General features: G+C 41.1%; 1 protein-coding gene across 3 annotated transcripts in view; it reads right to left on the reverse strand.

Moving 5' to 3' along the window:
• Positions 1-201: 201 nt before the first annotated feature.
• LOC115405567 (5'-AMP-activated protein kinase subunit gamma-1-like) overlaps positions 202-15,009 on the reverse strand; it is a 30,523-nt gene continuing 15,715 nt past the window's right edge. For all 3 annotated transcript variants that reach the window (XM_030115177.1, XM_030115176.1, XM_030115179.1), the window contains 12 exons: positions 12,395-12,446; positions 11,286-11,392; positions 10,088-10,169; positions 9,237-9,295; positions 6,590-6,635; positions 6,326-6,380; positions 6,121-6,247; positions 5,677-5,842; positions 5,557-5,594; positions 5,227-5,373; positions 5,057-5,150; positions 202-1,902 (listed from right to left, as the gene is read on the reverse strand). In XM_030115177.1, the coding sequence (XP_029971037.1) occupies positions 1,874-1,902; positions 5,057-5,150; positions 5,227-5,373; positions 5,557-5,594; positions 5,677-5,842; positions 6,121-6,247; positions 6,326-6,380; positions 6,590-6,635; positions 9,237-9,295; positions 10,088-10,169; positions 11,286-11,392; positions 12,395-12,446 (1,002 nt within the window). In that variant the 3' untranslated portion in view covers positions 202-1,873. The remainder of the gene's footprint in view (positions 1,903-5,056; positions 5,151-5,226; positions 5,374-5,556; positions 5,595-5,676; positions 5,843-6,120; positions 6,248-6,325; positions 6,381-6,589; positions 6,636-9,236; positions 9,296-10,087; positions 10,170-11,285; positions 11,393-12,394; positions 12,447-15,009) is intronic.

A 15,009-nucleotide genomic window follows, 5' to 3' on the forward strand; every position in this document is an offset into this window, starting at 1 on the left:
AATACTTCACTTCCAAAGTGCAGCATGTATCTAGAACCAGAGAACAAATGGATCCGTCTGACAGCCAGTTTAGACCGCTTTGTGCCGAGTTTAGACGAACTTGATAAATGAACCCTTTTACTAAATATTTAAAAAAACGCAGGACGTTTTTTTCTGGGAATAAAAGTGCAGAGAGAGAGAAAAAAAAACCAAGGTCACAGCTTTCAAGTACATTCAGTGTCCGTTTATTTTTCTGCAGCCAGAAAAATAGAAAAAAGTAAAACAAAGAACATTCATACTGCTGAAGTGTAGTTTTTATCTCATGCTTTTTACAGTACATGTTGATCCGATACAAAGTTTCTCTGAACTCCACATATTTGCAACAAGATATTTACAAAAAAAAAAAACAAAAAACAACAAGGAAAAAAGCAAAATCGCAGTCTCTTTAAACACGTCCATAAAAAATAAAGCTTTCTGTGACACCGTTTCCCCCCCAGAGATCATCCTATTTACAGTCGAAGATGGAGATGAGTCCTGTCCAGCTACAGCTGAAATAAAGCACGTTGTTTTGCAGGTCTGTATCAGAAGTGCTAACATGAGAACAAAGAAAGCATCTGAAATAATCAAAAAGGCATTTTTCTAATCGGTATATTGCATCCTAAAGTCAACGTGACCGCAAATCAGCAGGATAAAGATAGCTTCGTTCTGACAGCGTGCACCGCTTCATCTCCCATTCGGACAAATAATCTGTGGATTATAGAAGGATTTAAAAGATAATCTTGACTTTTGTGACACGGTTTTGGATATCGGTCACAAAAATCAAAAATCAAAATGCTCCCGAATCAGAGTAGAAGGCTCAAATCGCCCCGAGGCCTTCCAGATGTCTCTTGAAAGTGCACTCAAAAACCAATTGACAAAGTAAGGACACAATGTGAGACGGAGGGGAACAAAAGGCACAGGAACAGGTCGGCCACTGAGGGCTTCAAAAAAACTTCAATCCTGTAAGGACGAGTTGGCAGAGGACAAAAACTGATGGTCCAGATTAAAGTTGAGAGCTAATTTACTGTTGACAACTAAATCATGTGTTTGTATTTATGCAGTATTTGTAAAATTTGGAATAATGAAATGTCAAACTTTAGAAATACTTGAAAATCTATTTGCTGGTGTTGGATTTGCAATTCACTTGGGGGGCGACTGGTGTTGAAGATCTTCATGTTAGTGTTTCTACTGTGTGTTGAACGTCTGAGAGCAAAATTATAGGTAGTAAAAAAAATTAAACAAACAGAACTACCTTTATAAACTCACATGACCTTTTTTCACTTTTGAACAAAATCCGTCATGAAGAATGACTGTCATCACGTCAGATGAAATAAAATGAGCTTTCTGATTTAAAAAAGAAAAAGTCACTGGGATGAAATCAATCTAAAAAAAAAAAGCTTAAAAACATTTGCATAGAGGATTTTTCATACAGTTGCATGAATGACTGAATGTTTGCATGAGTAAATTAGCTGTCGTTCAAAGTTTAACGATTTTCTTTTAAAGCGTCGCTGAACAAATATGTGGATGGTTTAGCCACTTTATATCAAAAACAAAAATCATTCAATGAATTCAGCATGTTCGCAACAAAACGACCCCCAAAAAAAATCCAAAGACATGTTTCACCTTTCCCCTGCAGGTGAATGTTATATGCGTTTATATAGTCTATATACCGTACCTGTATTCTTGGTGCATCCGATCAGTGTTCAAACAATTATATGAAATTAATTCAGAGAAATGAATCCTCAGTGCGGAACTGAGCCGTCGAGCTCTTTGGGTTGGAAGCCTTTCTATAGTGCATCGTTCAGACCGGCTCCTCTCGCTCCTCAAACCAGCTCCAAGCGCTTCAGCCGCCGTTTCAGTCAGTCAGGTCCTCTTTACAGGCGTCTGTGGACCACAGGAGCAACAACGCAATCATCAGCTCCAAATAACACCAGGTGAGAGTGACCATCTCTTTCCAAACACTTCACTTCTTGTTTACTGATTCTTTAAGACTTGTTGAAGTTGTTATTTTGGGTTGTATTTCTGAGAAAACATTGGTTTACACATTGGATTTAGCCTGGAAAACTCAAATATACCATTAGAAAAGTACGATTTTTGAAGGTATTTCGCAATGGTGTCCATCAGGGCTCAGTTTCAGGTCCTTTTCCGTTCATAACCCCATTTACAACTAATACAACGTATTTACTGTAAGATAAGATCAATTTAAGATCAATATTTATTTCAGTACGATAAAATGACTTGTGTCTATTTTATTATTTCATATGTTAAATTCTACCTGTCATATTCAAAACAGATCTTTTCAGGGAAAAAAATGGCTCATTTAAAAACACCAACTGTGACACGGAACTAAAAGATCTGACACAGTTGTGAGTCTTACTAACATGTATTTTGCGCTGGCATCCCACAGGGAAGTCCTTTTCTCTTCAGAAACATTTACAATGCACGAACTGAAAATCTTATCCAATGTCAAATTTCCAGGAAAGACATCTCAATTATGACAAATATTAGCAAAAAAGACTTTCTGTGGCATCAAGTAACAAATGTTCTTAATTCTTGAATATTTTTTTATAAATGCTGTTTTGGGTCTAGCTGAATTTTAAAGTCAGACTGTGGATGTAAAACATTTACTGTAATTTCAAACATGCTTTGATTGATATATCACATTTCTTTTTTTTTTTTTAAGAGTCATAACTCATTTTGACATTTTTTAAATTAAAGTTCAGGATAAGGAAGCATTTTCATGTTAGTACTGTATATTGACAATATAGATCAAACTAGACCATAGTGAAGCACAGTTGACTCAAACACGACTCTAAAGAAGTAAGGATGGAAACTAAGTATTTAGGATAACCAGACGACATTACAAACATTTTTTTGATAAAAATGAGTTTACAAACATACATTTTTAATTACATTTTAGGTTTATGATGAAACAACTATTTTTTAGATTTTGCATATGAGGTTAAAAATGAGGTCATTATTTGAAGGACATCAGTTTAGTTGATATTGATTAGAAAATTAATTTCTGCAGCATTAGTTTTTACTAGATCCATGATTAGTTAGTTCTCCTCACACGCAGCAGGTTGCATGGCAGCAGAACCACACAAAGCCATGAAACGGTCCTTTCCTACCACTAATGTTTTCATCCTTTAATCATTAAAGTTGGTGTCAGCATAATTGCATGCGCTCAATCTGGACATCGTGGATACGAATCCATCTAAACCGAGCTTCCTTCCTCATTTCAAAAACAAAATTTAGCATTCTTTTTGAAGCACTCCCATGTCTGCACCCATCGGACTTTGTTAAAAACTGGACGCACAAATATAAATAAAGACGCAAGCATGCCGTGAATCTTGAGTTGGAGAACAGAGAGTTCACGAGCGCCTGCGCGCCACAACCTGAACGCGGAGCCATCAAAAACGCTTAAATCACTCCAAAGTGCACGAGCTGTATCACCGCAAAACAGTCCGCACATCAAAGCGGAGCTGGCAGGGAGGAGACGACGTGCAGTAGAAACCAAACATCAAGAGGGAAGAAGAGAAAGCCTGAAGCCGAGGCCAGTTAGTGCGTGATAAAGCAAACATCTGGAGAAGCATCCACGCTGGGAAATCTGCTCTACAGGAGACGCTCAGAGGAGCGATACCGAACGAAACGCGGCACCGACGGGCTCATCTGGGCTGTCAACACATCCAGTGATCGCTTATTTAAAGAGAAATCCAACAGCAAACCGGCTCAGTCTGGTTTATCCCGTCGGTGAAACTCGCATCTTAATAAAAGGGAAAATCTGAGAAAATAGTTTTGATGGAAACGGCAATAATTGTTCAGATATGCAATCAAAAACATGAATTAATCTACAGCATATCAGTATAATGAAAAATTCATTCTTTCATTTCAAAGATTTCATTGCTTTGTCTGTCATGTTTGTCTGTTCATGATTACATTTTTAAATTTTGTTTAACTGTCCTTAATTCATCTACTTTCAGTTTAATTTCCATTAATTTATAATATTTTGAAGGTGACACAATTTTCTTGTTATTTTTGTCCTCAAATTTTCTAACTTTGCTGTTTTTTAATTCAGTTTTGATGGCTTAATTTTAATTCACATCATATTGGTGGAGTTACAATACTGTTTATTTTGTTTCTACTGTTTAATTTGATTCAACTTAGTTTTGACATGGAGAATTTTTAAGAAGTGGTTCTCCAGTATGTTAAAAGTGTAAACTGCAGCACGTGAAGGATTTTTTCAACGTTTAACTGATGATAGGACAAGATATTTAATTTCAAATCTCATTTAAACATTTAAATCATGCTATTTAAAACCAGCGGGGACACATGTAGGGGCAAATGTTGCAGGTCTAGAGAATAAAGCTGTAGGGGCAATAGCTTTAAGCAGCTAATATTTTGGAAATGTGTTTACAAACTGTACTCAACAAGATTAACATGGAGATACTGAGAGTTTCTGCTGCTCACTCCTGATTTTACCGGAACTTTCCAAGTAATTCTCCATTTACTGCACCATCATCTGAAGAACTGGAGACACTGTTCTGGATGTGTATGACCAAAAACGATTTTTGACAGGAGATTGAATGTTTATACTGTCCTGTTCTCCACTACCGGCCACCAGACGACCATTTCTTTAGCGTTAACGCCGATCGCTCTCAAAACGTGGGCATCTTAAGGTGAAACTTTGACCTTTCCAGCTGTTAGTTATGTAAACAGAGCCTCACACTGAGCTGCCCAAGCTATGCGAGAGCTCCCTCTGGTGGTGGATCTGTTCATCTTCCAGTAATCTGATCTCAGCCTTGAACGGGTCGACGGCGTGAAAGATGGATGGATGAAAGCCAAAGTGCACAAAGCGGCATCCAGCTGGCAGAGACAGGAAGTCGGACAGAAAGAGGAGGCTGGACGGGCAGCAGGTTTTTCCTACCTGGGGCAGGGTTAGAGGGCACGCTGTGGGAGAGGGAGGGGGGAGGAGAGAGAGCTCGGGGTCCGGGAACAGAGGGGGGGTTTGGGGGCTACCAGTGCTGAGCGTCTATACCTGCAGGGCTGAGCACCAGCGCCTGGAGGATGTCTGACAGGGACACGATGCCCTCGATGCTGGAGCACTCGTCCACCACCACCAGGCGATGCACCTGAAAGCACCGGACAGACGATCAGGATCAGCCTGCGGCCGCCGCCGCCACCGCCGTCACGCTCCCCTACACTCACTTCTGCTTTCACGATTCTGTCCACGATCGTCTCCATCGTCTCCATCTTGTGGCACTTCATGACGCCCTCGAAGTACTGGGAGCGATGTTTGAGAGCCTGCGTCACCGTGATGTCCAGGTTGTTGTACGTCTTCTCAGCGGCCAGATTCTGCACAACAAAACACACGGATAGAGCAAGAGAAATGAAACGCTATGACGTATTTTTGATATTAAATCAATAAAAATAAAACTTATTTTTTTTATTGAAATACTTATATGTCTAAGTATATTAAGAAAATGATAAGAATAAGCAATACATTGTATATTGTTGTATCAGAATAAATTGACTCACAATGACGTCAAACTTGGAGTAAATGTCCACGACTTTCCCTGTTGGAGACAGAGTGATAAAGTGGAGTTGGCTTCACTGAGCAGAGTCCTGCTGGGAGGACGGCAGGGATTCAGGTCTCACCGGAGCCGTCCACCACGGGCAGCGCCGACACTCGCCGCTCCACGAAGATGTTGAGGGCTTTGATGATGGGCGTGTCCGGGTGGATGAAGGCGATGTCGTGGTACGTACCGATGCCCAGCTCGCCCAGGGTCTGCTTCATGAAGGCCGGCTTCGGCATCTCACACATCTGGAGAAAAATAAATCAAATCAGGCAGCTGGGAAAGAAAACGGACAGAGAAACAGAGCAGCCACCAGGGGGCAGTAGAAGAAAGATTATAATACTGTGAAGCACCAACACAATTTAAAATCATACAATGGACAACATGGCAGATTCGCTGCTTGGTGAGTGATTCACTGGTCGACCGTCTGCAAAAACGTCGCAGCATAAGACCAGATTCAGAGCCGTGACAACAGGCCGAACGCCTCGGAGCTCGGCCGCCGTTGCGGCGGCGTGTTGGGACTCACAAACAGCTGGAGGAACTTGAGGATCCTCTTGTGTGTGAGGATGTAAAGTGCGTTCCCGGTGACGGGGTCGATGACAGGCAGGCGGTGAATTTTGTTCTTGATGAGGGTGTAGACGGCGTCGAAGAGGCTGCAGAGAAAAGCGCAGCGGCGGTCACAGGCTGCAGGTGAAACCCGCGCACGGACTGAAGGCCTCAGGAAACCCTACCTGGCGTCCGGCGATATGCTGACCAGAGGCTTGAAGGTCGCTTGCAGGTAAACTTCTGCAGAGTGAGGAAGAAACAAATTTAGTTTTAATTTTATTTTCATGAAACCTCCACGTTGATTCATCACATATTTCAACAAAAAAAAATAGTTTTCTTTTTAAATTTACATTCGCAAATGTTTTCCCAGCAAACCTTTCAACTTCTGCTCCAGGTCATATTATTCTGTTACAAAATAACCTTGAAAAAGGTCATCATGTCATATTTACCTCGCCACGTCTCAAGTTTGTGTTCCTCCAACTCGTAAATTTGTACCTGAAAAATGAAAAAATTAAAAAAAAACAAAGTCGGTCTGAAAACATGCTGCCATCTACTACAGAAAGAAAAAATCCCACACGTTCAAATTTTCTAGAGACTCTGTTTTTGAATCTGCATCTAAACAGTGATTTCAAACAAGCTGCAAAACTTCTCAGATGATCTATCGAGTCAATATGAAAGTAAAAATAGCACTAGATAAGTCTTTTGGAGTTTTATTGAATCATTTGTGTGGATGCGCAGCATAGTTCTATTGCAAACTGCTGTAATCCAACTACTTCTAGTAAAAAAACAAGTTAGCTCTGATCAATGTAGCAAGTTAAATACAATTCAAGAAGACAGACTTCATGGAAAAAAGTCTCCCTGTGATAAGCAGTGTCCCATTCTCAAAGAAATAAAAGATCTTTTTAAATGTCTAATTCTAGACGTCTGTGGTCTACACATGTCTATTTATATATGTCTATTGTGTTTTTTACTCAACAGTGTGACTCATTTATCATCAAATACTAATTTTTACACTTTAACACTCACTAAATCCTTTCTAAAGGGCGACATTCTACCTCCCAATAAAGACAGAAGTAACGAACTAACACCAGTATATGCCATATACTTATCATACATTCTGAATAGAAAAAGTTTAAAACTAAATGCTACACATCTATCAGAATTCATGGTTGAAAAATAATTCTAAACGGGGAATATTTCTCTGTGTTTCTGTAAGAAGTTATAAAATGTCCTGTAGTATCACTCAGACCTTCAAATATTCTCAGATTTTGCAGGCAAAACGGAAAAAAAATTCAGTTTTCATAGCAATACATATATTTGAAACATTTACAGCAGGAGAGTCATATCTTATTATTATTCAGACAAATTCTAAAAATCACCACTTTCAGCGTGTCGAACAGCATATTATCTACAGAGTCCAGCCCCTTCACTTATTCCACATTTTATGTTACCGCCTTATTCCAAAATGGGATAAAATTCTTTTTTTCCTCTCATCAATCTACACAAAATCCCTCATAATGGAAAAGTGAAAATGTTTTTTTTTTTTAAAGAAACCCTTGCAAATTTCTAAAATATTAAAAACTGAAATATCACACGTAGCTAAGCACTCCTTCCCTTCATCCAGGACGTTGTTGAGGCGCCTTCTTAGATCTGACGCTACAGGCTTGTTCACCTGCATTTGGGGCATTTTCTCTGTTCTCTACAGATCCTCAGCTCCGTCAGGTTATAGATGAGAAGCATCGCTGCACAGCTGTCTTGACGTCTTTCCAGAGAGGTTCAGTCAGGGTCAAGTCTGGGCTCCGGCTGGGTCACAGAAGGACGGTCAGACTTGTCCTGAAGCCACTCCTGGGTTATCTTGGCCGTGTGCTTCAGGTCGTTGTCCTGGATCCATCCATCCAGGATGTCTCTGTACATTTCTGGATTCACCTTTCTCTTTATCCTGACTAGTCTCCCAGTCCCCCCCCCCACAGCATGATGCTGCCACCGCCATGCTTCACCACAGGGATGGTATTTGCCAGAGCAGTGTATGGTTTCCTCCAGATGATACTCTTGGCATTCGGGCCAAATAGATCAGTCTTGGTTTCATCAGACCAGAGAACCTTGTTCCTCGTGGCCTGAGAGTCATTCGAGTCACCTTTTGGCAAACCCCAAGCCGGCTTTCAAGAGCCTTTTACTGCCAATCTACCATGAAGCCCTGACTGGTGGAGTGCTGCAGAAGACGGTTGTTCTTCTGGAAGGTTCTCCCATTTCCTCAGAGGAACGCTGGAGCTCTTTCAGAGTGACCAAGCCAGCTCTGGACCTCCAATGCTGCAGAAATGTTTCCGTACCCGTCCCCAGACCAATGCCTCGATACAGTCCAGTGGGATTCTGCAGACCATTCCGTTTTTTCTGCTCTGACATGAGCTGTCAGCTGTAGGACCTTATATAGACAGGCGTGTTCCTTTCCAAATGAAGTCTAATCAATTGAATTCATGGCAGGTAGGCTCCAATCAAAGTGTAGAAACATCTCAAGGACGATCAGCGGAAACAGGTCAGCTCTGAGCGTCACAGCAAAGGGAGTGAATGTTCATGTACATCTGATATTTCAGTTCATTTTTAATTTGTAAGAATTTCTAAAAAATCTTATTTCACTTTGTTATTATGGGGTATTGCATCTGGACTGATGAGGAAAAGAAAGAACTGAATCCATTCTGTAACTAGGCTGTAACATAACAAAATGTGGAAAAAGTGAAGGGGACTGAACACTTTCCAGACTCAATGTATACCTTCTGTGATCAGAAACTGATTGTTAGTTTGGGAAAAAAAAAAAAAAAAAAAAAAACAGGAAGAAATAAACTGCTAATGTGCTGCAAGTGAGGATTAATTTTAGAGCAGTTTCCAGTGATAGAAGTTGGTTGATATGTGAAAAAAAAGGCACAAAGAATGAGAAAAAAATCTGTCTCGTAGATTTTTCCATTGTTTTAACAAATGCTGATGCTGCATGCACACAAGCCTCATACTCCGCTGCTCATCCTACAAATGCATGTTGGTTACTAAGTCGGCACCATTAGAAAGGGAAATAAACTTTCCAACTGCACAGGAAGAATTGTTACGTACCAGAGGAGATTTGTAGTATCTGTGCAGGATGATGATGAAGTCTGTGATTGTCAGCATCCCTGAAAACAGAAAACATGTTCAATGAAAGAAGAGCGAACAGAGAACAGGCTTTTGTGCCGTCGGATGGAGTCTGCGTTAAACAGGGTGTGGCTCAGACAACACAGCGGCGGCCCCCCGAAAACCCTGCATTCATTATTCAATACACACACGGCCGTGTGTGTGACACTGGGTTTGTTTTTCAGTCTGCAGAGCCTCTTTTTCTTTTTTTCTTTTTTTTTTTTTAACTCAGGTCAACACAGAGGAGCCGCCACTGTGCTTAATGGTTTATGACAGCTCTAATGACTTCTGCTCAATATAGCATCGCGCTCCACTGGCCATGACCAGCAGCATTAATACAGCCGCTTTCCACTGAGCTCTTCTAGGAAATAACACAGACACACAACAGGGAGCTGTTCCTTCCGAGAGGAGACGCTCTCTGAACAGCTGTGGAACAAAAACACAACCTCACAACTTTAAAAATCCACAACATTTCCTATACTGTCTCACCAACAAACTGAGGAAGCAGTGCTAGCTACGGTGGCCCAGAAGGGTCAATACATGACTACAAAACAACCGATGCAGAAGCCACAAGGTTGGAGTTCATGCATTACGCATTATTATCTGGTCACACTCATGTTTTTTTGCAGTAATGTTGGGGACTTCGCGTTTGGTTTTATCAACTTTTAGAATTGTATTTCTGTTCACGTGGTGACTTTTGCTTGGCCGTCGCTTTGTATCTCAGCTTTCTGCCGTTGTGATCTCCTTAAACTGATTTCAGGTGAAGCTAAGTAATAAGCGTGGAGTCCACTTACCCACAAAGCTCTGCTTTTCTGTGTCCCATAGCGGAGCGGCTCGTACGCCGTTGGCGACCAAAGCAAAGAAAGCTTTCTTAACCTGTCAGACACACAGAGACAAAACAATAAAATAACAAGTAAAAAAAAACAAAAAAAAAAAACACGTAGATTTCTTTTTTCTTAAAGCTAAATATTTAGATTTTTTTTTTTGGTCATTTACTATCCAAAAAGTTCTTTTCACCTAAAATTTAAGTTTTGGACTCTTTGGAAAATCTAAATGTTTATTTTTCATCCAAAAATTAATAGAGGAACAAAAAGTGTCCCTACGGAGGGCCAGAAGGGTCACTTCATTATCACGCATGTTGTGATGTCCCTTCTGAGCGGCTGTAGCTACTTCACATCCCTTTTTGTCCTTTGAATGTCATCTTTAATCTGTTTTCACAAATACTGACAATTTGTTTTTCAAAATGGTTCTTTTCACTGAATCCACCGCTTCATCCACTTCTCAGTGATTTTAGCATTTTTATTGTACTGCATTTCTTTTCATTAATTAGTCAAATTGGTTTTGTTGAACAGTCTGCAGTGTCTATGTTTTCACAAAAGATAAAAAGGCATTTTTTGATGGCACTCTTGTTAAAGTTAAGGCTTCATCTTTATAAATCAAAAGCCTAAACTCAATAGTTCTGTGCCGGTTCTTCACCCCTTTGAAAATCCGCTCGTCGAGGTCAGACCGAGTTCCTCTGAGATTACTGTTTAACACTTTTATGAGCCTTTAATGAGACACTTCAGACAAAAGCCCTCTGTTCTGAAATACCTCCACTTCTTTCTATTAAACTTTAACTTGTGTGTTTGGACTCCTTTACCCTACAGACAACCTCCAAATCACATATCAGCCACAACATTATGACCAGCTTCCTGATTCTGTGGTGGTCTCGCTGTAAGACATGTGAATTTCAGACTTTTTTAAAGTTATTTGACTACCTGTGTCACTTTTATCTCAAAATATACGATACCTATCATCTGTGACCACTAGATGTCCCTGTATGACCACAGAAAGTTGCTACGGAACCACTTGAGACCTCAATTACGGCTGTATTTGACAGAGCGCAAGAAAAATGTCTCCAAAAGAACAATATCCACAACAGAATGCAAATGTTATGGCTGTTCAGTGCATAACATGGATACATTTCACAATCGCAACAAAAGAACCTCTAACCTGGAGCGCTGTGTCGAACACCACCAGCTTGGAGCTGGTGGGGACGATGTCGTAGCACTTGTGAGATTTCATAAAGCGCATGTAGATGTCGCTCTCCGGTTCAGCAGCTGGTGAGAGAAAAACCTTTAGAGGAGGGAAGAAATCTCACAGGGAGCGTCTAACGAGAACACACACGAACACACACACGCACACACTAAACAACCATTACGTGAGCGGACCACTTACAGCCACTTTACTGCTCCATCTTACAGATAATTACACTTGGCTTCAAGCATCAACAAGCGGAAAAACGCACGCAAACTAGCTCAGGAGCAGATTCAATTAGTTTTTCCTACACGAGCTGCAAAGTATGGAAAGTACACAAAAAGAAAACAAACACATTATTTATGTTGTGGAAGCTAGACGTTTCTGATGATTTATAGAAAGTCAGTCTCCAACTATTTATGTTTTCATGTTCCTTTAAAAACAGAAAATATGGAAAAAGGTCAGCTTTAAATATCTTTTCCTGTCAAAAAACAATAAAACATGCTCAGTTTCTTATCACAAGGGATGAAGAGGATCAGTAGTTTATATTATGAGCTGGGATCTGAAATCTGTAAGTATAAACTACATCCTAGCTGTGATGTATTACATTTGTCAGACTTTAACGTTCCATTTATTAAAGTCAAATGAATTAAAAAAAAAAACAAAAATGGGAAGTTGTAATAAACTGTAAAACTGTTACTTATGTAATAATGACTTTATGCAGCGGCTTAAAAACTTCTTAGCTGTTTAAAGTGTTTTTAGAGCCAAATAATGAGACAGAAAGAAAAATACATTTAAATGAAAATTCACAAAAAATTGAATAAAAATTCTACATGTAAGTGAAACAAAAAAATAAATATATTAGTTGATTCAAAAATGTCTGCCATGTGTTTGACCCAAATTTGCCAACATGGAACATGTTTCAGTGGATAACTCTTATTTTAAAACAAAGTATAAAGGATGTATCATAAATAAAGGGAATCCCAACCATTTGAGAGTTTACAACAGATGAGCATTAATATGTCGACGTGAAATCACACAAACTCAACCCTGTGTTTGATCAGTGGGAAGAGGAGAAAACTCACCATCATCATCTAGTTCAAGTTTCTCCAGCATGCCTTCGAATAATCCGTACACCTGGAAGAGAGGAGGAGGAGGATGAAGAGGAGAAGTTCACTGAGGAGCCTCCAAAAAAAAAACAAAACAAAAAAAAAAAAAAAAACTGCGCACAAACTTTGCTTTGGGTCGCGAGCAGCTGAGCAGCGGCAGCAGGCTGAAGCCACGCCGACTTCCCCCTCAGCGGCCCCGGCCGAGGTGCGCTGCGAACTCCCGGAGCGCGGAGCGAAGAAAGCCCGAGTGGGACCGCGCGCCGCCGGGCCGTGAGCACGAGGCGAGGCCGGTACCGTGACTCAGACACACCGGTACCGCGACGGAGGGCGACTGGAGGCGCGGTGTTATTATTATTAGACTGACACACACACACACCCCTTACAAGCCCGGAGTGGAACAGTCCTGGTCCATTTGCTGCAGTGTGGAGGGAATCTACAGCTGCTGGCGCGCGCCACACACACACCTGTGACGCGTCTGCCGCGTGAGCGTGCGTGCGTGGGTGTGTGTGTGACAGCGACATCAGCTGAAATCATTGTTAAAGCTGCCAAACTCACCGAAAGAAACAGGTGTGTGAGCACGCGTGCGCGTGCTGGGGAGCGTATTAAAACCAGGAAGCAGCAGGGGAGGCCACGCCCCTCCCTGCAGCCCAACCTGACCGCCTCACCAAATAAGGAAATCCCTGTCGTTGCTTAGCAGCAAGAAGCTGGGGATGCCTTAATATGAGGGCGCGCACACAAGCACGCACACTCGCACGCACGCACGCACACACGCACACAGGTTAATTTTAGTTTAGGCTGGATTTTTTTGGCCTTTACTGATTCAAGTAGGTCTATGCTAGTTTCTGTATGTCTATGCTGTCTGTATTCAGGATCACTGATGCGGGTCTACATTGCTTCTTGATGGATTATTTTTTGGTTCTATAGTTCATGCGCAGTTCTACATGTGTGGTCTCTGCTGGTTTAAATGGATCTAAAATGAACAACTTGGCAAGACAGCTTCATTTGTATAACAAATTTCAGTGACGAGGCAATTCAAAGTACTTTAAAAAACAGCCAGCCAGCAAACGCGAAAGTGATTAGAAAGCTGAATGAAAACAAAGGAACGCTAAAAACAAAACCAACTCAATGAAATGTTATTGTATTCTGGCTGCTGCTTGAAGTGGGTCATCAAGGACAGCTTCAAGTGACTGAGACTTCCTCTCAGCATGAAATAAGCCGAGTCATGCAGAAAGATTTGCATACTTAAAAAAAAAAAAAAAAAAAAGAAAGGTGTTGCTGGTTTAGACATGATTTCCCTTGGCGCCTCGGATTTGCATTCACAACACGCCACTGCAGCAGGACTGAGGGAGAAAAGGCCGCATACCTGCTGCCGCTGCTGCAACAGTTCCCCAGTGTCGTCCTGCAATGGTGACACAGCGTTTCTACCCCTGCACCGTCATAAATCTCATCCTGCAGCATCACGGCACGCCCGGGGCGGCCTGCTTTCCAATCACAGCAGCCACCGGGGGAAGCGTGCATACACAAACCCATTAAATTAACTGCTCCTGATATTGGATCTCAAACTGTAAGGCCATGTGGAAAAATAAGCAAGCCCGAAGGATTTCTTGAGGCCATCCTCTCCGAAGATGCGCCCATTATTAAAATGGACACTCTCAAGCAAATGTCATACACAGCAATACAAGTTTGCATTTGTTTTATGCATTATTTAGATATCAAACATCACCACAGCGCCAGCAGGTACACTACTGGTGTCACATTACATGTGGCCACAAAGTGAGAGAGATTGCACTGATTTGACCTGCACCGAAAGAGTACGACAAACTAAAAATACACCCGAGTCAGAGCAGTCAGAGGGAAGAGTGTTGCCCTACAATCTGTCCACATTAAAATTAGAACGTGGGTGAAACATACATCTGACCTGGAGGTAATGCATCCTATTTAAACTGCAGATAGCCTCTCTGCTCTTCGGCTTAACATCGAAACATGTCCAGTCATCGTGCCAGTCTCTAAAGAGCTCTTCCTGCAGGGAGACGGCATATTCTTGATTTGCAAAGCGTTGAATGAGAACATAGAAAAAGTTAAGTTTGCTGATCTTAAGATTAGAGACATGAAAAAAAGTGCGGATTACTCTGCAGATAGTGTACCTGAAAATCTGGCTGTAGAGTTGAAGATTACACCTGATAAGAGGGACAGAGAGAAGTTGACTTGATCTGCATGCCACACGCTGTGATCAAACTACTGACTGAAGCAACACTGAGCCAACATCTGGAGAGCTCTCCAAATCCTCAAGAAGAAATATGCTGGATGTCATCAAGTCAAGAGTCCGGACAGCTAAAAGAAAATTCCAGCGAGTAGATTTATGTGCAAGTGCTGCAGATTTCATATAAACTACTGATTTGTTCAGGATTAAGCGCTCAAGCAAATTCAACAAAGAATATGCTTTGAGGATCTGCATGAAGTTCTGACTCTTAAAATGTGTTTAGAATGAGAAAAAGATTGGACTCATTTGACCTGCAGACACAACTACTGAAGTTGGTACAAATACATCTTAAAAAATGCATTTGAGTCAAAATAATTTTAGTGCTTCTTGC

This window comes from Salarias fasciatus, chromosome 18 (genome assembly GCF_902148845.1).
Source record: "Salarias fasciatus chromosome 18, fSalaFa1.1, whole genome shotgun sequence".
NCBI classification, from domain to species: Eukaryota; Metazoa; Chordata; class Actinopteri; order Blenniiformes; family Blenniidae; genus Salarias; species Salarias fasciatus.